The 24,752-nt window shown below is 39.0% G+C and overlaps 2 protein-coding genes across 2 annotated transcripts in view; one reads left to right on the top strand and one right to left on the bottom strand.

Annotated features, from left to right (window-relative positions):
* ITGBL1 (integrin subunit beta like 1) overlaps nt 1–15,076 on the top strand; it is a 199,171-nt gene extending 184,095 nt beyond the window's left edge. The window contains exons 9-11 of the mRNA XM_006752925.2: nt 3,840–3,986; nt 10,565–10,678; nt 11,704–15,076. Of these exons, the coding sequence (XP_006752988.1) occupies nt 3,840–3,986; nt 10,565–10,678; nt 11,704–11,795 (353 nt within the window). The 3' untranslated portion in view covers nt 11,796–15,076. The remainder of the gene's footprint in view (nt 1–3,839; nt 3,987–10,564; nt 10,679–11,703) is intronic.
* A 918-nt stretch (nt 15,077–15,994) lies between these two features.
* FGF14 (fibroblast growth factor 14) overlaps nt 15,995–24,752 on the bottom strand; it is a 554,621-nt gene continuing 545,863 nt past the window's right edge. The window contains exons 4-5 of the mRNA XM_006752924.2: nt 23,391–23,589; nt 15,995–19,108 (exon numbers count right to left, since the gene is read on the bottom strand). Of these exons, the coding sequence (XP_006752987.1) occupies nt 18,972–19,108; nt 23,391–23,589 (336 nt within the window). The 3' untranslated portion in view covers nt 15,995–18,971. The remainder of the gene's footprint in view (nt 19,109–23,390; nt 23,590–24,752) is intronic.

Below are 24,752 nucleotides of genomic sequence, written 5' to 3'. Positions count from 1 at the left end.
TCTCTGAGTCCCAGCAACCGCTGCAAACCTCGGAGAGAAAGCTGCCCTCGCGTTCCGACCGATGCCAGACAGTCCCGCTTCTCCCGTTTGAGTCGTGGTCCCTAGAAACTCGCCCAGAACTGGAGCTCAGAATCTGAGACTCCCTCCTGATTGAAAACGACAACCGCGCCCTCAGCTACCAGCCCGCTCTGCGCATACCTCCGCACCTTTGTATTTTCTGCACTGCGCCTCCTCTGAGTCTCGGTATGCTGTTCTCTTTCCTTCTAGTTGAAGAATTTCCCCTCAGCCAGCCTTCCTGTGGTTCTGGGTGATGTCCGTTCCGTCTTTTAGTTGTATTTTTGAAGTGGTTGTGCGAGGCAGCAATCTCCAGGTGTTTACCTATGCCGCCATCTTGGTTCCCTCGATTGTGTAGCTCTTATTAAACACCAATTCTCTAACTTCACTCCAATTTATAGAATGTAGAAATAAAGTAGTCATCCAAGAACTGTCCATTGGTCTTGAAGGACAGTTATTTAACCAGATGACCTGTAAACATGTCCTGGATTCAGTTTACAGTTCCAAGTTGTGATTAATTTTATAAATGAGGAGATATTGTTTAAAAAATAATATCAATCTAAAAGTCTTTTGAGGATCTGCTAAGATTAAGGCAGTGTGCTTGGCACTCTGAAGGCTACAGTGATGGTCAGAAGTGATTCCTACTCTCAAGGAATTCACAGTCAAGGAATAGGTTTATTTAGTAAATAACTACATAAACTACATCCTACAAGGTGGAAGATAACCAGTGCCACCATAGAGGTGAGAAATAAGGTGATGCAGAAATTCAGAGGATAAGACGAATTTCCCTTGAAAGTATTAGAAAAGTTTTCACAGAGGTTTGAAAATTAAGCAGGAACTGGATGTGTGAAGTAGGGGAACAGAAGGACAGCATTTTTTATCAAAACAAAAGTATGAAGTCAGAAAAGTGCAGGGGATGCATTGAGAAGAAGGAATAGGTCAGCTTGGTAAGATCAAGAGGTATATGCAAGGGGAGAGGAGGAGAGATTATAAGGTTGGAAAAGTAGCTTGGCATTCTATTCAGGAACCTAAAACAAGGAAAGTTATAGTAGGTGCACTTCATATCATAGCACTAGATATGAAGGCTGTGATGTGAGTAGAGTGGTGTAATAGGAAGCGGTGAGCAAGAATATTGGAGAAGGCATGACAGGAAGGTATCTCAAAGGTTTATGATGGTGATATGAGAGGATATGTTGGAGTTAGTTTCAACAGGACCTGTTGAGGGCAGTAACAGGGATTCAAATGTGATTCAAAACATTTCAAACTGGTTGACTGAAAGGAAAGTTATACCATTAAAATAAATGGACAATACAGAAGAGGAGCTTTTATTTTATTTTATTTATTTATTGATTGATTAAGTGATTAAATATGTGTCCTTATCCCCACATTCCCCCCCCATAAGCCCCACCCCCAACTCATGCCCTAAGAGGAGCTTTTAGAAAGGAAATTGTATATACAGGTTGAGAAGTATCAATTTTGTATGCTAGTAGTACATAAAGTATGGGATCACAGGTGTGGTCCAGTCCTGTGATCACTGAGGTTATCAGAAACCATGTGAGGTGATGAATTTTTCAAAGGAGACATTATAGAGAGATAAAAAATGATTGATGGCCGAAACCGGTTTGGCTCAGTGGATAGAGCGTCGGCCTGCGGACTGAAAGGTCCCAGGTTCGATTCCGGTCAAGGGCATGTACCTGGGTTGCGGGCACATCCCCAGTAGGAGATGTGCAGGAGGCAGCTGATCGATGTTTCTCTCTCATCGATGTTTCTAACTCTCTATCTCTCTCCCTTCCTCTCTGTAAAAAAATCAATAAAATATATTTTTAAAAAAAGATTGATGGTAGACAATCGGGATGCCTACATTAATTGGATCAGGAAAAAAGTAGAAAGATAAATAAACAATGGAGGAGTATTGAAAGGATAAGGAGAGACTAATGTCATGAAAACCAATACAGGAAACACTTTTCAAGAAGAAAGTACCCGTGAATATCAAAGGATGCCTTCTAACTATGTAGCAGCTAAACAAGATAGCAATTAAAATATTTCTAGTCGTCTCAAATTGATAATCATGAAATACAGAAACAATGTGAACCAATGGAAAAAGAGTGGACATTGAAATCAGAGAAATTGGCATCAAGGTCTGATTCTGTGTGGTTGAGCTATGTAATTTGGGGTAAAATTGCTTTGTTTCTCTGGACATTAATTTCTTGACTATAAAATGGAGATGATATCCGAATCAAAGGGCTCTGAGATTAAATTTAGTAAAAACAACATAGGGATAAGAAGAGGCTGTTGGAAATAGGTCTGTTAATCTAGGTCTCTTTTGAGTTTGACTCCCATTTGCTTTCCATGAACTTCCAGATGATCATGTGTTATAGAAAAACTTACCTGAGTTTGTGGGAGTTCAGGTTAAATTATCATGACTACAAATTGCAAAATATTCAGCATTGGCCCCTAATCCCTCCTGTGCAAAGCTGAATATAGGAGGAAGCAGATGGAATAGGTTTACTCTGAAAGTCCTGCCACAGCAAATGTTCAAGACAGAATGGTGTCGACAGGTTCAGAGGGCTGAGCAGTTGGAATGACAACAACTGTGTCCTTGATGCTTGCTTTTGCAAACCCTGGTGCTTAGCAAAATGCTCTGTTCATAATAGAGACTCGGTAAGACTCAAAGCAGCCAAACAAATAGCTGTTTTGTTTGTCCTGTTTGGAGAGATCTAGCTCTAAGGTAATACACATATTAGAAAAGGATTTTCAAAAAAGATAAAACATTGATTGGAAACAAGAAACATTTTAGGAAGATGATGCTTTCTAATGGGGTATTGGTGGCAAGCAACTAGACAGATGTGTAAGCCAATGAACACTTGCCACAAATACAATGTTGTATATGTTGCCAGAAGATAAACATCCCCCAAATCAGGAGTCAATGATGGAAACAAAAGGGGGAAAAAAGCTGAAGACATAAATCAAAGCCTCATGCTGTTTCTAACTTGTAGACAACAATAGAGACATGGCTGAAACCGGTTTGGCTCAGTGGATAGAGCGTCGGCCTGCGGACTGAAAGGTCGCAGGTTCAATTCCAATCAAGGGCATGTACCTGGGTTGTGGGCACATCCCCAGTCGGAGATGTGCAGGAGGCAGCTGATCGATGTTTCTAACTCTCTATCTCTCTCCCTTCCTCTCTGTAAAAGATCAATAAAATATATTATTAAAAAATAAAATAAATTGACAAACTTAAAAAAAATAGACATGGTTACTTACACTTAGATCTGTTCTTATTAATAAGTAGAGAGGCACACAGATAAAGAAATATAATACCAGATTCCATTAACTTTTTATGGAAATTGATCTTTTATTTTTTATTAGTAAACTGTAGGATTGTGATCAGTAAATGCTGTATCAACGGTCAAGTGACTAGCCTTGTCCGTTGGTCTGGGGATCATGGTGTGCAGCGTGAAGAAAAGCCCCGAGACCCCATACTGCTAAAAAACGCAAATGATATATTTTGTATCGAGAAAAGATGGTAAAATTCCATGTCAAATTGTTTCAAGGTTTCTTTCTCTCTCGAGTCCATCTCCTTTGCTGCATTCAAATGTACTATGAGAGCTGGAACTTCGTTGTGAAGTTCTTTCCAGCAGTCACGCGCCCAGTGACTCTGCACAAAGGGAAAGTGTGTTTGCTGGCTGGGAAACGAGAGCCTGTGGTTTACATATTTCTTCCTTAGACCCTGCAATCAGCCGGGTATTTACCTCCTCCTCTCTCCCCGCCCTGTGATCGCTTCTCAGGCCACGGCACGTGTTCCTGCGGCCGCTGCGTGTGTGAGAGAGGATGGTTCGGAAAGCTCTGCCAACATCCCAGGAAGTGCAACATGACGGAGGAACTGAGCAAGAGTCTGTGTGAATCGGCAGATGGCACACTGTGCTCCGGAAAGGGTGAGTCTCTCCGCCGGAGCTTGGCCTGGATCCCTGCTGGGACACATGGCTTGTACAGCAGCCCGCCGCAAACATCCCTTTCGGGCCGCACTTGGCCCGAATGAAAATCACTCTGTCCGATGCTTGTCCCAGACCTTATTAGTGTGAAAGTGAACCAGGTGAAGTTCAGTATCCAAGGAAATGGAATGCAGGAGGTGGGCTGCATGTGAAAAGATCCTCAGCCACGTGTAGACCGCCTCATTGTGAATGAAATGCGATTAATAATTGTATCAAGAAGAAAGAGCAATAAGATATGCTGGGACCTGAATGGGCCCCAGAAGGCAGAGGTACAATCATTGAGTTCACCTGTGAAAGAGCAGAGCCCGGGCGGGTCTGCAGAAAACGCCCTGGAAGCTCATGGGATTCTCACTAAATGTGAGGGAGCTGCCCCGCCTGGAGCTGAATGTCAATCTCCTTCTCTCCTCTCCCGCTCCGCTGCCTCCTGGCGGAACAAACCACCCCCCTTGTCAGACTTGTATAGCTGAAGCTACATCTACCCTCCGACACCTACCCCGGGTCGGGAGTGCAGGTAAATGTCCTTCTGAAGAAAACACAGTGAAGCAAAGTCAAGCTGCTGAGGAGGCCTCCGAAGCAGAGCTCGCCTCGGGGATGTGCCCCTCAACAGTGGCTGTCGCTACCGGTGATCACTCAAGGCCAGTGCTCTCCGATGAAAGAGGCCTCTTGACGTAATTCCAAAAAATAAACTCAGACGGAGGCTGTGACCACATTTGGTGCCAGGAGGAAGGCTGAGAATGGATACAAACACGCTCATGTTAATAGCCGAGCGTGTCCTTGGTTTCCAGGAATTCTGTGTTTGAGACTGGTGTTTACAGAGTTCTGGCAAGGAGGCCATGCCTTCCACCGAATGCAGCCAAGCAGCACTTAAATGCATCTAAAGCAATCACTTTGTTCCCGGTCGGTTCTCGGGTGGAATTCTGCTAATTCCAAGTCCTAAGCACATCTTAGCATTTCAGTTCTCAGGGGCCCTCAGGTGCTGGATACACTTGCTTTAGGTTCAAGGAGTTCTGTTGGCCCTGGCAGGCTTGGCTCAGTTGGGTGGGCATCCTCTTGCACACTGAAAGGTTGCCAGTTTGATTCCCAATCGGGGCACATGCCTGGGTTTTGGGCTCCATCCCAGGTAGGACGTCTTGCTCTCATATCGCTGTTTCTTTCTCTCTCTCCCTCTCCCTACCTCTCTCTCTAAAATTCACTTTAAAAACCTTTTTAAAAGAAAAAAGCAGCTCTGTTGGGAGGAGGAAGGAAAGGTTGAAAGGAAGAGACAGAGGGGAGGAATTGCCAAGGAAGAGATTAACAAAGAGAACAGTAAAGGTGGTAGGAATAGAATTACCCATCAAGGTGGAAGCTGGGGAGGAAAAAGAAATGTTATCAGGTCAGAAGGGAGTGTCCTGTGTATAAAAAAGTACTCAGAATGATTAATTTGTTTGAATTAGAGTTATTTTTTCCCCCTGAGTATAGCTTCAAACACAGAGCCCTAGCGTTTAGATACTTTTGTGGTTGGTTTTCATGATGGTATTGTCCTTGAAATAAGGCTATTAGCTTTTCTGAGAAACTCTACTAAATGGAACTTTTGTATTAGAACATTGGTGTGCTTGTTTATTTTAAAAATCAGCCAGTGTGTGTGTGTGTGTGTGTGTGTGTGTGTGTGTGTGTGTGTTTCCTAAACACTATAAAATCACTAACATTGTTCATAAGTGGGTCTTTGCTAGTCATGTTCAATTGCAGGTACAGGAGGAGAACACATACACGCAGCCATGCTCACCTGTGTGGTGAATACCATTCTGTCATTTCCTAGCTGAATTTCATGCAAAGAAGAGTATTAGTTTGTTTTCAAGAAATAAACATTCTCATTAAAGTCATTACATTCTGAGGAGAGATTTTCAGCATCATAAATATCGAAAAGGCCCCCAAAAGGGGGTGAACCCAAAGGCATTTCCTCAAAAACAAAACAAGAAAATCTCTCTAGTTAATGCCTTTTTCAAATTGCTTGCTTTAGGGGATGGAATAATATCTGCAGATCGATGAAGGGTTGAAAGCGTATATTTTAAACTGTTTGTTCATCCTTCAATGGGGAGAGATCTTCAAAAGGAAACTGGACGTAAAAGCTGCCTCAAGGCTGTGTGCTTTGAAGCTGGCGCTAGAGAGGATGGTGTGCATTCTGTTCGCAGGCGCCGACTGCAGGCTTCTTTCTTCCCACTTACTCTGGAGTCGTCAGTGCTTGATTCTAGAACAGGATTACAGCGGTGCCCATGGAACTGTGCTCGCCCATAGGCACAGAGACCTGTGGGGCTGCAGCTGTTATTTCTGTCTCCTTAGAGGGTACCATCCACCCCTTGCCTCAAGAACCACAGAAAGAGCCTTTGCTGGTTTGGCTCAGTGGATAGAGCATTGGCCCTTATACTGAAGGGTCCCAAGTATAATTCCAGTCAAGGGCATGTACCTTGGTTGCAGGCTTAAAACCCAGCCCCAGTAGGGCGGGGCACTTGCAGGAGGCAACCAGTTGATGTATCTCTTTCACATCAATGCTTTTTTCTCCTTCTCTTCCCCTCCCTTCCACTCTCTTCAAAAATCAATCCTTGGGTGAGAATTAGCAAAACAAAAAGAGAACCACAGAAAGAGAAACTCACAAAATAGACAACAGGTTTTGGCATGGCAGCAGAGAAACCTATTCCAAGTTATTTGACTGGGGCCGGGTATTTTTTAAGAGGTTTCATGGATTTGCCAGAATTCCATACACTTTCCCTCAACATGGTAAATGAAAACCCCTCACCCTGATCTTCACAAAGGACGTTGGAGTGTTTTCCTTTCTCCAACTAGGGGACAGGGAGGAGGCGTGGGCCTGAGGTCACCACCTGGTAGCCTGTACCCAACTGTTTCCACCAGGCGCTCCTCATGATCTGTGAATAAAGCCGTCACCTCGGGAGATGATAAAGAAATAACGCACCAGGCGCTCCTCATGATCTGTGAATAAAGCCTCAGGAGATGATAAAGAAATAACATTTTATTTCTTTACAAATTTATAGCCAAGACAATAAATCACTCCATAGAAAAATTTAAAACTAAATACATTGCTGTGACCTTCATAACAGATGGAGTTGTGAGTACAATAGTGAAAACTGCCTGCTGGGATGTTGGTTGCAGCATTTTGTCAGGCTTGATGAATGGAAAAGAAAGTCCACTTTGAAATGGGGCAGCTGACAAGGGTGCTCGCCCTTACACTCAAGCTGTTCATGTGAATCACCAGAGAGATGAGCTTAGAGCCAGGTTTAACTCCCTTTGCAGAATCCATGCTGTAATTCGTCGGCTGTTTGTTTGCTTGAGTATTTATGTGTATCCAAGAGTACATAATCACCTGTCTAGGTCCGGGTCATCACCTCTAATATTCTTAAAGATGTTGTCTGATGATGGCTGTAATTGCATGTCACTAAATGTCCCCTTAGAACTCTTACAATGTCACTGTTGAGTCCCACATCATCCGAATAAGTCCATGGTACACACCCACTCACTCCCCTATCCCTCACCTATACCCCATCCTGGCAGATTCTTCATCCCTGAAAAGAGACAGGGTAAAAGTTAGGCTTCAAAAACCAGACTCAGACTGTGTTTTAGTTGCCTCACCCAATAGAACTGTCAGTGGGAACACACAACTCATTTTTTGAAACTATATGAAGGGTTTTTTTGTGCGAGGCATCACAGATAGGCAGATAGGTAGATAAAACAGTAGATGGAATCGGATGGAAATCTTTTTTTGCCCCCATGGCCCTGGGCAATTCCATTATCCTCCCTGTATGTCCATTTTCTCATCTTTGAAGGCAGAAGAATTTCATTTCTTTCCCTTTCTTAAGTTCTAAGGATGCTCTGAAGACAAATGAGAAAATGTGGTTGAATCCCCAAGGAATGGAAGCCACTAAAAAAGTACAGAAGGGAGAGGGAAGCATTCTTAACAGTCCTCTTACTGAGAAAGAAAATAAATGGATTAGTGGTGTTGTGGTCAGGAATTTACCACCCTACAGTTCCTGCCAAGGTGGACCAGCTTCTCCCTAAGGCTGGACAGAGTCTCATGGGCACAAGTGGGTGCCGGTCCAGCTGAGCTGAATAATCGATCACCTCCTGGCAGCCATGTGGCTTATATTTTTCTGATAGAATCCTTTTCCTAGGATTTTCCCTTTCCAGAGTAGGGCAATTTGACCCCTGCTTATTGATGAAAACAGCCAGGCGCTATAAATCATCCTAATAAAGACCACGCTGTTATTATGACATGCCATACTACTCCTAGTTCCACAAGCAGTAGAAGAATTTTCTACCTCTGAGATGCACTGAGAATTCACAAACAGGAAAAAAACAACCCAGCTGGGGAAAACGCTGATGAGAGAAGCTAGTTTTTCATAGCACATACAAAAATCAACTCCCATTTTTCATTCTAAGTATTTCAGTGACTAGCAGACTTCTGAAAATGCAATTTACTTGTCAAATGGTCTAGCAATGTACACCATAGTCACTTTAGCTGAGCTGACCAGTTTTAGGGAAATACTATACAATGGCCTGAAGCTAAGCATTGGAAGTGAGAACGGTGATCAGAATAGTTCTAGAGCCAGGGGACAAGTTTAAAGATGAAATGTGATTTTTTTTCCCATGAATTGTGGCAAAACAAAATATATCCTAGGAGTAATACATAAATATCATGGACATATAAAGTCATTTACATCTCCCTGTGTTGTAGAAACAAGTTTGAAACATAAGGGAGATAGTATTTTAGAAATAAAAACAGTGGAATTCTTCAAATAATCTTCCTGAACTCATAAAGCACTAAATATGATACCTTCTGAGATATCTGAGGATATGTTAATGAAGGCATTAAAATGCCCCAAGTTTTCATAGTTTTCCAATATTGCTCTATCCATTTGCAAAATGCACAGATGACTGTTGAACATTTTTGTGCCTAGAGATTTGACAGAAAGTCTTTAAAATTAGAATAAATAAATTTCTAAATAAAAAACACTGTGCCTGGGTGAGATGACCAACTCTCACAGACTGGCCTGGGAGGCCCAGTTATAGGCCCTAAGCAACCAGTAGGGTACTGATCACTCATTAGAACGGGAAGTTGTCTATTTTGCAACCTCGCCCCTCAGTAAAATAAGTAGATGGAACCATGCTGCGGTTAAGTTAGAAGTTAATAAATGTAAACACAGTTCTCAGCATGTAACTAATTCTGACTGCTCCCTTACCCTGAGAAGTGTGACGAGGAATATCAAAAGTTTAATTTGGCCATTGGGGATTCTTGCAGCTAAAATGCATATATGAGTTTCCATAATATAAAATAGCATGGGGTGCTTAATGCCTGGGACACCTTTATGTGTATCCTTTCATGATAGCAGTAATGCACAGAAGTTTCTCTAACCATTTTTTAATTGCAATGTTTCATAGAGACACTAATGATTGATTTCTGCCCCCTCCCAATATATTTTGAATTTACCAAGTCTGTTATTTTATAGAATATGTCAAAATAATTTTTCTACTTCACAGTCGTTGAAGGTGATAGGCATCTTTGGTAAAAGGAAATCACATCTAGAAAGAACAATCAATCCAAGGAAATAGAAGGAAGCAGAAAGCTATTCTTTGTGTTTATTTTTAACTTGAAAACTTTCTTTACTGCTATTGTAGAAGTAGTTTTGCCACATGAAGATGTTTAGGCTGAGGGAAATTTCTTCTCTGACACTAATTAATTCCTATATTTTCTTTCTAAATGTGCCATTAATAAAGCTGTTTCTCAGCAAGCCAAAATATCTGTAATAACCAAAAAGGAAGTTTTGAATTAGGTAGGAAGTAAAAAGAGAGGAAATGAGTGAAGTAATGGAAAAGGTGGTTGGACCAAGAGCCTCATAAAAGATGGACATTTGAGGCGAGGGATTAGAGTTCTCCTGGATGATGGCAGGAAATCCCAAGGGTGAAACTGGGTAAGGTAAATATACATGAGTGATTGTATGTGTATTTTTAGCACTTTAATGAGCCACCCAGTAGGCAGGTGAGTCCTTACTTTAAGAAAATCATGGAAACAAAAATCCAAAATTATAAGCACAATAAATTTAGCTGTTTTAATTATAAATTGCACCCTTATTTAATAGAACTTACTATTCAAATCCTTTAAAAGACAGACACTTTGAAAACATGATTCAATTCAGAAAAAAAATTTTTTGAGAACACATATATTTTGAACACCTTTTTAGAAGGCCATCTATAAAAATAAGCCTCATTCTGCCCTCATTGACATTTCAACCAGACTGAGCCATAGAACATTTGCTCAAGGCTAATTGCAACGTCTAGATCCATAATGAAGCCTTTCAGGATAACCTTTATGAATTACATAAGTAACGCTCCCTTTTAAGCCACTGGCTATTCCATAAACTTTTACCTTTGGAAGGTTGGTTATTAGAAGCCGATCGCCAGTACATTGATAGTATTCTACTCTAGACGGAAACCTTTAGTTGTGTGGGAACGATCAATGATACCCTTTTTGATTTCAGGTTCTTGTCACTGTGGAAAGTGCATTTGTTCTGCTGAAGAATGGTACATTTCAGGGGAATTCTGCGACTGTGATGACAGGGACTGCGACAAACACGATGGTCTCATTTGCACAGGTGCAGTACTGACCCACTCTAATTGATCTATGCCACATTTTGCAATAAAGGTGAATGACACTCAGCACATTTTGCTGTGGGTCACTGGGCAGGAGAGCTTTCATGTACCGAAGGGCCAAATAGTAATATAAAGTACGTAAAGGGAGGTGGGCATTTCAGAATAAGCACTAACATTATCCCCAGGCATAAAAGAATGCACCCAAATTATATGATTTGGAGGAAAATTCCATATAAAGTAACTTCCCCCAATTTACACATATGCAGTTTTATCTATTGCAAAAAGAACATAATTCCCTGGACAACTATTTCACTTTTAACATGGTATAGGGACTAGAATATGTTTTAAACAGGACCCAGGCACCAAAGCTGTTTGATGTGTTAGTTTGTTTTTAGGGAATGGAATGTGTGTGTGTTGGGGGGATGGGAATAGGAAAACAATTTAGGAATATAATAGATACTGCTATCCTGAGTTTCTGAGTCCTAATAATTGGTAATTAAAATATTTTCTTAAATGTTTTCTTAAACAATGTATAGGGGAGATAGAGGCATATATTTATTCTCCTTGTTTTTAACTAAAGGTAAAAGATGAGTATGTGTGTGTCATTAAGCTAGACATTCACGTTCTGCCCACTCCTACTACACAAGGCTCCTCTTCTAGCTAATTATTCAGCCTACCTCATCCTATGTCAAGGAGCTGTATGTTCGTTAGCATTTATTGCTACACATAACCGGCTCTCTACAGAAAAACAAAATTATTCATGGAAGCCCAGCTGGAGTGATACTGATGGTCATTATTAGATTGATACTAACTGGACGGTAGCACCAAGGAAGTTCCACTAATTGTTTAAAAGGTCAGATTTCCTATAGCTGTGTAATAAGATAATAATAAGATGGCTGCTCAATACGAAAGTTTTCAGAGGATGAATGAAATTGCTTTGATTATGAACAGTTATGTTTTATAATAACATATATTAGCTTGGTATATTTCAATCATAATAATGAACCTCCTGTGTATTTTACTGCAGGGAATGGCATATGCAGCTGTGGAAACTGTGAGTGCTGGGACGGATGGAACGGAAACGCATGTGAAATCTGGCTGGGCACAGAGTACCCGTAACCATGAGAGAGGACTGGGTTCTTATTGTGTAGGCCATTAGAAATATAAATGCAGAGGAAACCATGTATAATCACCACGAGGACAGGTCCAACAGACTGTTGTATGTTTTTCTCTTTCTGAAAGCCCGGATGAAATCTGGATACCCATTAAAAACGAGTTAAGCAAACTCAGATGTAAATAACACCCGAAAAGAAATTTTCTCCTATAATTTACATCAGTGGTTCTCAACAAGGGTGACTTTGCCACCCAGAAAACATCTGACAATGTCTACAGACAATTCTGATGGTCACACTGGGTGGGGTTGGAGGGTGTTCTTCAGGCGTCTAGTGGGTAGAGGTCAGGGATACTGCCAACACCCAACAGTGCACAGGACAATCCCAAGGATGAAGAATTTTCTGACTTCAGATGTCATTAATTGCAGAGTTGAGGAAAGCTGAATTACATGGTTGTTAAAAATGCACATCCCTACACAAGAAAGGCCATTTTAGCCTCGAAGAAAAAGAGCCTTACATAAATCCATTGATCATATGTTGCCAGGATTCCCCATCACTCAGTGTTTCCCTATGGAAATGAAGACAAACACACTTGAAGTACAATGTTGGATTGGGGTGGGGTTGGGGGGGCAGAGGCCAGATCACCAATGCTTTTAGTCATTAAGTCATTTGTCTAGTCTCACTTTAAACTCACAAAAGAAGTTCTCTTAAGATGAAGGAAGAAATTATGGAAAATGTACAAGTTAACATTTTTAATAAATAGTGACATAAGTTGTTTACACTCTGTGTCAATATGTATTTTACCAACTGAGGACTGACTAACAAAAGAATGAATTGCTGTTCAAGAGCATCCATTTTTCTGTGACTAGAGCATGTTTTAAACTGGACATGGGTTACATGTACAAGGAATCTGATTTTCCCCTAGAAGTTACTCCATGGTAACTTGCCTTTTAAAAAGACAATATCTAGTTAGGTCTATGATGGGCTTATATATGCATTCATTTCTCTTAAAACACTCTATTATTTCTAAGGATAGATTTCTCACTGGAAAAGTAGGGCCATACATGGAAGTCAAGAAGAGACATTGCAATAAAATGGTACCAGTCCCACAAGCTCAGAGGATAAAAAGAAAAATCTATAAATGGCTTAAATAGAAGTTACAAATATTCACTCAGTGATAGGAACAAAATGTTTATTTTCATAATGGTGAAATTTCGCTCTGTATGAAATTCACATCAAATTATGAAAATGTACAATAACTTGGACTTTCCTTACATATTTGCAATCAAGTCTACTTATACCCATTAGCTTAGGCAACCTTTAATTATTTAGAGCTAAAAAAGACCCACTTTTTATTTAATGTGGATTATATTTTGTAAAATTCTGCAATAATGTAATAAAATCATTTTATTATTGTTTAAGATGAAAAATTTTACTTGGACATTTTACTTAATGATGTAAATATTCTAGACTCATGGTTTGGACTTTATAAATCAAACCACCAAAAGTGAGGAAAATGTGTACCTGCAGGGTTAAAATTTACATTAAAAATTATTTGAGAAATTTAATTGATGCTGATTTTTAGAATACTGACAGTGTTCTCTGACTTTAACAGATTTATAAAATTGTTATCTCTATCCTGAGATTAAGGAGTGCAACCACACCAGTTGTATCTTAATTGTTCAGGGCATCAATTGAAATATCAGTTTTGTAAATGAGGGAAATGTAAGCAGTTAAGAAATTATAGATATATAGATATCTATACATCTATGTATATGCATATATATATCTATAACTCTCTCTATATATGTATCCTTTCCTCTTCTCTAAACATTTTAAGCCTCAAACAAACCTATTTTAACTGTTCAGTAGCAATTTCAATGATGACTGATTTGATGATGGACCCATGGGCATTCACTACATTATCACAGCGCAGTGACATCTATAGTCCTTACTGCAGAACTCTGCTTTCAGTGGAAAGGACCAGATAGCAAACATTGTAGACTTTGTGGGCCACATACATCTCTTTCGCATATACTCCTTTGTTTGTGTTTAAAACTGTATAAAGAAAAAAAAAACTCATTCTGAGCTCCTGTGCCATACAAAAGCCAATTGCAAGCTGGGTTTGGCTCACAGCTGAGGAATAAATGATCAACCTGTGCTTTGATGGAACTGCCGTTAATCTCCTGTTTCCTCACATAACCCCAGGTGTGTCTTATTTTTCTTGTAATTATCTATATTTGTTATCCCTTTTCATTTACAACTACAGCAAAAGTGTTTCTCTTTTAAAAATTTAATATAAGAAAAGAGTGCTCAGCATTTATGTTTTTAAAGAAAAAGTTTAGATATGGAGAAATGTTAATTATAAAGTTCAGAATGGAATTTGTCCAAAATTTTTGACAATGAAAATATATTGCAGTCAGCTATATTCTGGGTTCCTTTAGTTAAAAATTATTGAACCAAATTTTTCATATTTCTCTTATGCGTGTATATGTGTGATGTTTGACTCCAGCTTGCAAACATCAATAGATCTATTAAGAATTTAATTTATATGTTTAAATCGGAAAAAGTTAAACATAGTTACATATAAAGACCTACATTCTACCCTTCTTAAATGTGATTTTGTACTTTCACTTTTGATTCCATTACTAAGATAGAAACTCTCTCTTAAAAAAATGCCAAGGCAAGAGCAAATTTGTAATAGGAGGAGGGAAAATGTGCCAATCTCATTGGCCGGTTCAAGTTTGTCCCAAGTTAGAGTGAGATTAATGTGAATTGAGAATGATATAATAAGTGATGTTGGCCACAACCTTGCTTGCTTTGCAAACCATCACTGAGGAATCCTCCTAAGAGGGACTTCTCCATAGAATTCGACTAAGGTCTTAAGACCTAAGAAGAGAATCATTATACCCCATTTCTCCCAGGACTCCTTGAGCTAATTTAGATTCCTTCAACACATTGAAAGAAATGACCACACCATCCCAGATGCAAATGCAGTCTCTGCCAGCAGACATCGGGATTAGACTGAATAGTATAGAAAAAACAGGGAAAAAACCATAAATCAGCCTTTGTTTTCAGACTCTATCAAAACTTTGAAACCCAGTTCAGTATTCAAGCATCAACAGGTTCTATGTACCACCTTGTAAGCTAAGGAACTTAAGCTATGAAATGTATTTTCTCCAAAGTAACCCAATTCACATCTGGATTTTGATATGCTTACATTTAGCTGAATTGCTTTCTGTTCTGAAATGAAATTAAAAATAAATTTCAAATATTTTCACTTCTAAATTAGAGTTTGAATCAACCTGATCTCCCCTTGAAATGTTAATTCTCCGATTTAATATTTAGGACAAAACTGTAAATGAAGTGATACATATCTAACGTTCGATACATACTTAACATGTTTTGTTTCGTTTTTTAAAGAGAACCTAATCTGATATTGGTCATCCTGAAAAACATTTGACTGTTTTAGTGCTTTAGGTACTAATTAAGCAACTAGCCAGATGTGATAAACTGTGCTTACTCTTCAAGAGGCAATTAGGCCAGGCCAGTGTGGCTCAGTGGTTGGGTGTTGACCTGTGAACCGGGAGGTTGTGGTTTGATTCCTGGTCGGGGCATGTGCCTCGGTTGTGGGTTCAATCCCCAGTGTGGGGCATGTAGGGGAGGCACCAGATTGGTGATTCGCTCTCATCATTAATGTTTTTGTCTCTCCCTCTCCCTTCTTGTCTGAAATCAATAAAAAAAATTTAGAAAAAAGAGGCAATTAGAAGGACTGTGGCAGGAATTTTATGGGCCCATTGTAGGTCTCCTGAAGTCACCTCCTTCCCCCAAACACTCAGTGCAACCTAACATTTAAAGCAAGAATTTCTAAATTCTCTAGGATTTATAATGAAATCATGCTTAGTTTCAACTTACTCTCTACAGAGGGTGGACCATTTGCATCTATTCTATAATTTTCCCAAGTAACGTTTTAGCAAAACATTTTAGAAAGCAAACATAAGAAAATAAAAATGGTGTCACTTGAAATACCAAAACCCATTAAACATTAAGCATTGCTGAGGGATGGGTGAAGCAATCTGCTAACATAACAAATTAGTAGAAATAACCCTCCCACACCAGATATGCATGCAAACGGATGAGATATTAGACTTGATACAATCAACATACATACATGTAGGTACAAAACACACGGTCTCTAAATACAAATGAATTCCATCAGATTTACTATACAGAACATCAATGGTGACAGATTGCACTTACTTAATAACATCAAACTTGATTTTGAGGGGGAAGAAGAGGGTCTTATCCCAGAAAAAATAGCGAGAGAGGTATCATCAAAGAGCTAAAATTTTCTTTGGCACGGTAAAGGGGGAAATTGAGTTTACCAACTTATTTACATGACATGTCTATATTTGTGGGTGATGCAATGCCATTTCATTACATAAAGTTGTTTGATGTTTTATAATATGCCTTCTTATAAATATTTTATTCAGTGTGTTGTATTGGTGAATATAACAAATGATATTAAACACAGAAACTATACAAAGCAGACACACTCTCTGTATGTAAATTGAGAAATACATACTAACAGTTCTTGATATCCAGGCCCTATTACATGCAGTCCATCCGTGCTGCCCTTGTCCCGTGCAACAGATGAGACCAGACACAAAGAAAGTGATCAGACTAATTTACAAATAACAAAGACGCCTCTGCAATATGTCTAAACATATTTTGGAAGAAAGTATTTTGACATCCATTCATAGGGATAAAGGCCCATATAGACAACTCATATAAAAAACAAAACAGGTGTGTACATAAATCTCAGTTATTTAGAAAATACATATTGTCTTAATTTTAACCGTTACACAGGCTTGCAGGGGAAACGAAACCATCAAATGAGGTCTGATTACCAAAAGCAAATTGGTGGGGGTGCTTGATGTGTGTGTTGGGGTGGGGTGGGGTAGGGTAAGCCCATCTAATTGTAATTTCAAGTTAAATTACTCATAATTTGCCACATGTTATGAATTATATGTATTCCCTAAATAATTAGTTAATGAAATTCATCTAATATCTTTTAACTTATCCTGTTAACAAAAATAGGCATTAAAATGGTGTAACAAGAAATCAAGAATGGTCTAAGGAACCATTTTTCTTTGTATTTGTACTTTAGCATAATCAACAATAAATCTACTCAAACATTATGCTAACTTTTTATTTTATTAAAATGGAATCCGATATGAAAATGAAATAAGCATAAACAGTTAAATTTATACTAAATCTTTAATAAGCTAAGCAGGACAATATTTTAAAATGCTGGGCAAGGGCTGTCATGGAGACTTAGAAAAGCAGTGACAAAATAATTTCCCAGTAAATACAGTGCAAATGTGGGTAAATGGCGACTGGGTCGTCCTCCCACATGGAAATAATAACAAGAGGCCAGGATAATGATCCCACATATAGTTTTCTATAAATGAGGTTCAGTTTGGTCTCAATTAACTCTTCCAAGAACAAAACATTGAATTTTATTAAGCATACACAGACTTAACAAACATATTTCCAAACAGTTTAGTATTAAACATTTTGAAACTCTTTATATCCACTATTGAACATTTTGCGTAGTTTCTTCACTGTGTAGACAACATTCGCGGCCTTTCTTGCTAGTTGTCTTCCCTAAGCTCAGAGTTATTTAAAAGGAAATTAAGAAAGCAAATAAAACAAAAGCAAATTGGTTGAACGGACCGAAAACCTGATCTTTGAACGTGTTGGTTTGCCTTTAATGTGATCTAGAACAATTCAACAGACTGCATTCTGAGATCGTGGCAAGGCACCCCTCCATCCCGGCCCTTGGGCATCTTGGGCCCCAAGAAGCTGAGTTAGAGGTATGGACTGGTGAAATACACAGTACCTGACTCAGCATGCTGAGCTAAAAAAAAAAAATATTATTTCCTAATGTGTCCAGTTTAAAAACTTGTCATTAAACACCAAAAATATTAAAGTCTAAGTTATAACTAAGGTTTGCTTTGCTGCTTCAGAAAAGAACGCAACAGCCGCCTTGCCCATGCTCTGCTGAGTATGAGTGGAACGCAGCCAAAACCCGGGATGGCAATGAGTTCGGTTCATTAAAAATAGGAAGGATTATATCTGAAATGGATTTAGGTAGCGCACTCTTGTAGGTTGTAATTGTTGTGTGTGTTTTTTTTCTCTTTTTCCAAATAATGAGGATTAGTAGATGAAAAAAAATGAACCTTAATCAGGCCTACAAGGCCTACAGAGTTCTTTGGACCCACTTTCTCAAAAACCAGTGGGTCTTGCTCGCTGGGCAAGGCAAATGTTACCATTACCAGTAAGCTTGTGATATGTATAAAACACACACACACACACACACACACACACACACACACAGAAACTAGAGGGGGGTGTCAAACACATATCGGAGAGAACTTCCCACGGACTGTGTTTGACCCACTTCTCACCCCGGCAACGCCGACCTCGGGAGCACAGTACCTGCCACTGCACAGAGCGTATATGTGTGTTTAATTGATCGTGTGAGCCAGAGACAACACTCTTAATCTTTATGATGCGTTTTGTAATAATAGGTTTAGAAGGCTTCCTGATTCCCTGATCGCTCTCCGAACTAAGCCAACTGCAACATGTAAGATTGGGAGGAGCACAATCCCTGCAAAAGGTCACGGACAGTGGAGCGAGCAGCCCTGTAAAAACGGGAAGAGGAGAAATCCATAATAGCACAGGTTTACAGCTTCTACCTAGAAATTACTCAATAGTATTGGTGTGCTACAAAAGTGAACTGAAACACATGGATTTTGCTGAAACGGGACTCAAAAAGGATTATGGGTAGCTGTCAGCAGGCAAGGTATCGAGTGTACTTGTGAAGTATGTCATTCACATGAAGTGTCACAGTCACAGAAAAGATATTAAAAAGGCATTCCATATCTGGTAGGGCATTCCATGGTCTGAGTTTAGCTGGTTGTCCAGGGGTCTTCTTGTTGTGGGAGGCGCAACAGGTTGAGGTTTATCCTCTTGCCGCCAAGAAGTTCGAGGAGCAGCAGGCAAGCATCCGCTTACTTCCAGCTGCTCCTGGGCCGCGGGAGCAGAAATGTCTGGCCAGGATAAATCACTCAGCTGTGCTCGGGACCAGTAAGTCACAACACCTGTGCGGGTCTGGCTATGTCGTCTTACTTTTGTTGACTGGTTTGCCTCCATTCATTATTGCAGACGCACTTGTGCTTTTACTTGGCGTCACCCCGGCCTTCGGGACCGTTTCTCCAACGTCATGCAAAGACGGTTCTCGGTACATGGCAACTAGTGACAGGAAGGAGGGCACGAAGAAAAGAGGAAAAGGAAATGTTACCAAGTTCAGCTCAAGAATCGGTGCACGCACACCCCGCAGCAGTTTGCCCTGTCCTGTTTCCCTGAAGCAAAGCAATGCCAGTGGGAGGGATACCTGTGTTAAAGCAGTCATTTCCCCCCCCCAAACAGAAGACATTACTACCTTCACATTCTCTGGCTTATATAACTAAAACAAGTACAGAGGTGTGCATGGATGTGTGTCCAGGAAAGAAGGTTTAAATGGGAGACATAGCCTCTTTGAGGGCCTAAGATATGAAACACACACACACACACACACACACACACACGATGTACAGTAGGAGAATGGCAAGCTGAAATCTAACTCTCTTTGCATAGCAAGGAAAACTCAAACTTCCCTCCCACTGCACACTGTCAACACTTGAACCACTCATTCCTATTCATCTTGTCAAGTGTTTACACCCTATACCAGTGATGGCGAACCTTTTGAGCTCGGCGTGTCAGCATTTTGAAAAACCCTAACTTAACGCTGGTACCGTGCCACATACAGAAATGTTTTGATATTTGCAACCATAGTAAAACAAAGATTTATATTTTTGATATTTATTTTAGGTATTTAAATGCCATTTAACACAGAAAAATCAACCAAAAAAATGAGTTCGCGTGTCACCTCTGACATGCGTGTCATAGGTTCGACATCACTGCCCTAGATCATTAAGTTACTTTTCTCTCAAGTGGTTCGAAAGCAACATAGTCACACTAGTGTCAACATCCAAGCTATACAAAGCAATAACAAAGAACTCACTTTCCCTAATCAGGGCCTTCAAAGGTCATTGTTTATATTTTCTCTCTCGGGATAATGAAAAGACACCCTTAAATAATTGAAGGCAACTGTGAGGCATTTTCTATTTTTATGCCTCATTTTCTGATATATTATTAAACATCTAATAAGTGATGTCATACAAGGCAGAAGCACAAAATGGTAAGAGAGCAAGTGGGACTGACATCTGGTAAGCTCTGAGAAATTGCCTGAATAGTGTCTGGCCACACAGTTAATCACAAGAGTTCATGTGGCTTTTGGGAAAATGATTATCAGGAATCCTGGGGAAAATATTTAAGAAGGACTGATTCTTGGGGAAAAATAGGTGAGTTAAAATCATCTGCGATCAGAAACACAGTGTATTAGACCCGCCCAGCCCGCTTTTTTCGGCTTTTGAAAATTTATGATGCAGCAGGTCCTAGAATAATGTAATTTGGTTCCAGTTCATTTCATTATAATGTTGATGGGAAAAAATTGATTCCCAGCTGGGACTACTATCTGTGTGGAGTGTGCACATTCTCCCCATGCCTATGTGGGTTTTCTCTGGGGACTCCGGTTCCTCCTGCATCCCAAAGATGTGCACATGAGGTGGGCTGGGTGGGCTACACAGCCCCAGTCTGAGGGAGTGAAGATGGGTGTGAGGACTCCTGTGATGAAGGGGTGGGTCCCAACTTGGGCACTGAGCTGCAGGGATAGGCTCCGCCATCCTTGACCCTGAACTGGAATAAGTGGGTTGGAAAATAATTTTCTTGTTTTTATTCATCTTTCTTAAATGTATGTATAGCTCACATTTATTTCATTGTTCAATCTTAAAAGTGTAATGGGTGTTTCTTTAGAAGTTTGGTGATATTTTTGTGACCAGAAATATGCAGCGGGAACTTAACTCTTGTTTATACCGATTATCTTAAAATTGGTTTCATTAAACACGTTTTGCTTAAAATTTCAGTTTCCAAAAACTTATAGATAATATTAAGTGTGGTCTTACTGTACTTTATGAAGAGACCTTATGTTTAGTTAGGAAGAACTACCACATACATTCTCCATGTTCAAGGTGGTAGAATTTTACCTTTTGCACCAATGAATCACGTGATTTTTTTAGTAGCACACATATTTCAAAGTGCTGGTGTACATCAGACCTATATTAAATGACTCAGCAAGTTGGTAAAGGGGATTCATCCACAGTCCTTGAAGCACTTTCCAATTGCTTACCAATTCAGTTAGGAGACAACAGCTCAGAGCATCAACCTTGATTGTCTAGTATGAAACTGTATAAGAGATATGAATGCTCCAGAGCAGTAATGATTAATTAAGTAGCTAATTTGTCCTAACATTCCAATGATATAATTTATATGCTGTATGGGTCTTGAAAGCTTGAAATTAATTTCCTCTATTAACTGCACTGTGTGATAACCTCTGTCACTCCAATACACCCTTGTTTACTTAGGGTACTTCTATCTGCTAATTATTTGAAAATACTGTTTCTCTCTTCTTCACATAAACATATAAACAACATATGCACACAACAATAGTTCAGTGTGTAATTGAAATACAAGTGATATTATTACACCACACCTTTAGACTCTCAAGATATTTCTTGTTGGTTATACCAAAGATCTGGTTTCTAGAGTGTGCTTCAGGTAAAAGAAACATAAGGGACTTTTTTGGTTTTCATTACATTTATGCAGCTAAGAAACAAATTTTTAGAAATGTAGTCAATTCTTAACTGTCCATATTTAAAAAGTTAATATAAAGAGACAAATCGAGGAAGTGAACAAATAAAAATTTCTTTAGAGCTTCCATTGACAGTCTTTAAATTTTTCACTTGCTTTTAAATATTGGTAAGTCTGATGGTTTCAAAATTCATTTAAAAGAATAAAGCAAACCTGCCAGTGTGGCTCAGTGGTTGAGCATGAACTATGAACCTGGAGGTCATGGTTTGATTCACCGTCAGGGCTCAAGGCCAGGTTGCAGGTCCATCCCCAGTGGGGGTCATGCAGGAGGCAGCCGATCAATGATTCTCATCATTAATGTTTCTGTCTCTCTCTCCCTCTCCTTTCTCCTCTGAAATCAATAAAAAAATTTTAAAAATAAAAGATTGAAGCAAATCATAGAGATGTTATTTTAGAACAACAGAGAAACCCTCTAATTCCTTATTTACCCTCTAATTTGTCCTATGATTTATCATATACTAGTAATGAGAATAATTTACTAATTTTTCAGACTCTGGAACAATTTTTCTTTTCCTAGATAGGCTCTGCTAGTTAATCATTTGGGTTTTAATGACTTGTTCTCGAGGCAAATTTAGTTAAGGGTGATAGGAAGTCAAAATCATTGAAATTATAAAGATGGTATCAATCAACAAGAGTAGTTTTCCAAACTTAGGCAAACTGAAAGCTAATTATACATTGACATATAATTAATATTTAACTTTCAATATTTCAAATTATCTTATTCCTATGTAAAGAATATAGATTATAAAACCAATGTGGATTTTTTATCTTTATGATTAAGGCTTTTCTGTAGGAATAAAAAATAAACAGAAAATCAAACCTTCTAAACTAGTTTAAAACGTTTATTTAGTTATTGTAGATCTAATTTTCTGTGAGAAGTAAACAAAAGTATTTAAATAGAAAACACTTGTGAAAAGCCTTGATATCAATTTTTTGTAGTTCTCAAATAAATTTATATAGGTAAAAGTAAATGACACTTCTGGCAGAATCCTTCATGAAAAAGGTGCAGATATTTCTGATTAATTAACAAAAGTTTATAGCTTACACCCTGAGAATCTGATAAAAGTAAATGCCTTCACTGTTTACAGGAGAATGTAAAAGAAGGTAACACCACAACTAAGAATACTAAACAATTATGCAGCTTGGAAGGAAGATATGTAAATCAATAAGTTCTTTAAAGGACAAGTTATTGACTCTTCATTTTCTGTATTTATAATAATTAATTCATAAGAATATGGTTTTACTTTAATCTAGATAACATAAAAATGGGCAAGTGTATTCATTCTGTAATACTCAAAAATAAGTTTTTCTAATATGCCTATTATCACAGTCACAGACTTGTAATGTTATTACAAATTTTTAAAATGTTAAAGTTAATTAAAATTTTCTAAGGACAGAGAGGTTGGGACAGTGAGGATTTGAGACTTTAGAAGTATCAGAGATAGGGTTTTGCTGGAATTTTTTTAAATTAATGGATTATGTATGTGTATACATTCTATCAATATGTGTATATATGTATCTACATACACATACAGACACAGATACACCTAAACACAATAAAGTGTACAACTCTTAAATGTACAACTTAAGTGGACACCTGTGCAACCACCATACAAGTCAAAATAAAGAGCATTTCCCGAGGGTTCCTGTGGCCACAGCAGAGCTATCAATGTGAAGAATAAATGTGTACTCAATCTGATAAGTATAATACACACAGAACACTCACCTTCCAATGGCTTGGGTAGAAAATGAGCTGCTGGTTTCGTTTTCTTTACTCTGTTTCCTTTCATAACTTGCCCTTCTTTATTCAAACCCAAAAACCAGGCTCTACCAGACTCTTGTTGTCTGTACAGCATGGACGAGTAGATTACATAATAGTTTTCAAAAACAGATTCTTTAAACTTGCATTCAGGGGTAAAAAGTTCCTGCCAAGAGAAAAGGAAGGAAAGAAAGTTAGAGGAAGGAACGGGGGTTTCACGGGGGTTTCTCTTCTCTTCTCCAGCAGTTTGTCCACCAAGTTGAAGGAGTCGGCTCTGGGGCAGGGATGGCCAGACGCACCTCTTCCTATACGCATGACTTATCCAAACTCTTTTCCCAATATGCAATACACAATGAGTAGAGAAGCTGCTGTTATCAAGAATATATTTATAGCCGAAACCGGTTTGGCTCGGTGGATAGAGCATCGGCTTGTAGACTGAAAGGTCCCAGGTTCGATTCCGGTCAAGGGCATGTACCTGGGTTGCGGGCACATCCCCAGTAGATGTGCAGGAGGCAGCTGATCGATGTTCCTCTCTCATCGATGTTTCTAGGTCTCTATCTCTCTCCCTTCCTCCCTGTAAAAAATCAATAAAATATATTTTTAAAAAAGAATATATTTATAGACAAAAGTACAAGTGTTCTTTAATAAGAAGATAGAAGGCATAAGCAAACTCAAAATCTTTTAAACAAAAAGACAATGCAATCAGTGTATAACCAGAAAGAAGACCACAACGCAGTATCATATCCACAATACACGAAACAAATAGCAAATACCAGGTATATATTTCAGGTGTTTGTAATCCATAGGGACAGTATATGATACCCTAACAGCGGCCAGTTGTCATTAGAACACTGATAATATAGGGTGATACATTTTTCCAACAAAGAAACAAATGGAAACCCCAAACTAAAACCATAACAATCAGCTGGCACACCAAATAGCTCCTAGAGCTGAGTCCAGGTGTGCTGGCTGGTCATAGTGACAGAGATGAAAACAATGACCCAATTCCATGGTTTGGAGCCACACTGGAGAAAAATATCCAAAGGTGCCCTAACTGAAAACAATGAGTTAAATGCTATAACTCTCAATGCCATTATCTATATTGACTGATTAGTAGCAAAAGCTTTACTATTTTATGATTATCACTAATAACACAAATACCCATAGATGACTTTTACATACTTCTGAGATTTAACCTACAAAGACATTTCTGATAGCCCTCTATTAAAATTAATTTAAAAATTCAACCTCTGTAGTTGTAGACCTGGAAAGTCACTTAACTTGTTTTTATGGCTATTTTAAATAGGCTGAACACTGTGCTAATATATA

The sequence above is a fragment of the Myotis davidii genome, unplaced genomic scaffold, assembly GCF_000327345.1.
Source record: "Myotis davidii unplaced genomic scaffold, ASM32734v1 scaffold450, whole genome shotgun sequence".
In the NCBI taxonomy this organism is placed as follows: Eukaryota; Metazoa; Chordata; class Mammalia; order Chiroptera; family Vespertilionidae; genus Myotis; species Myotis davidii.
Note: the sequence above shows the minus strand (reverse complement) of the source record. Positions and strands in the feature narration are given on the sequence as shown.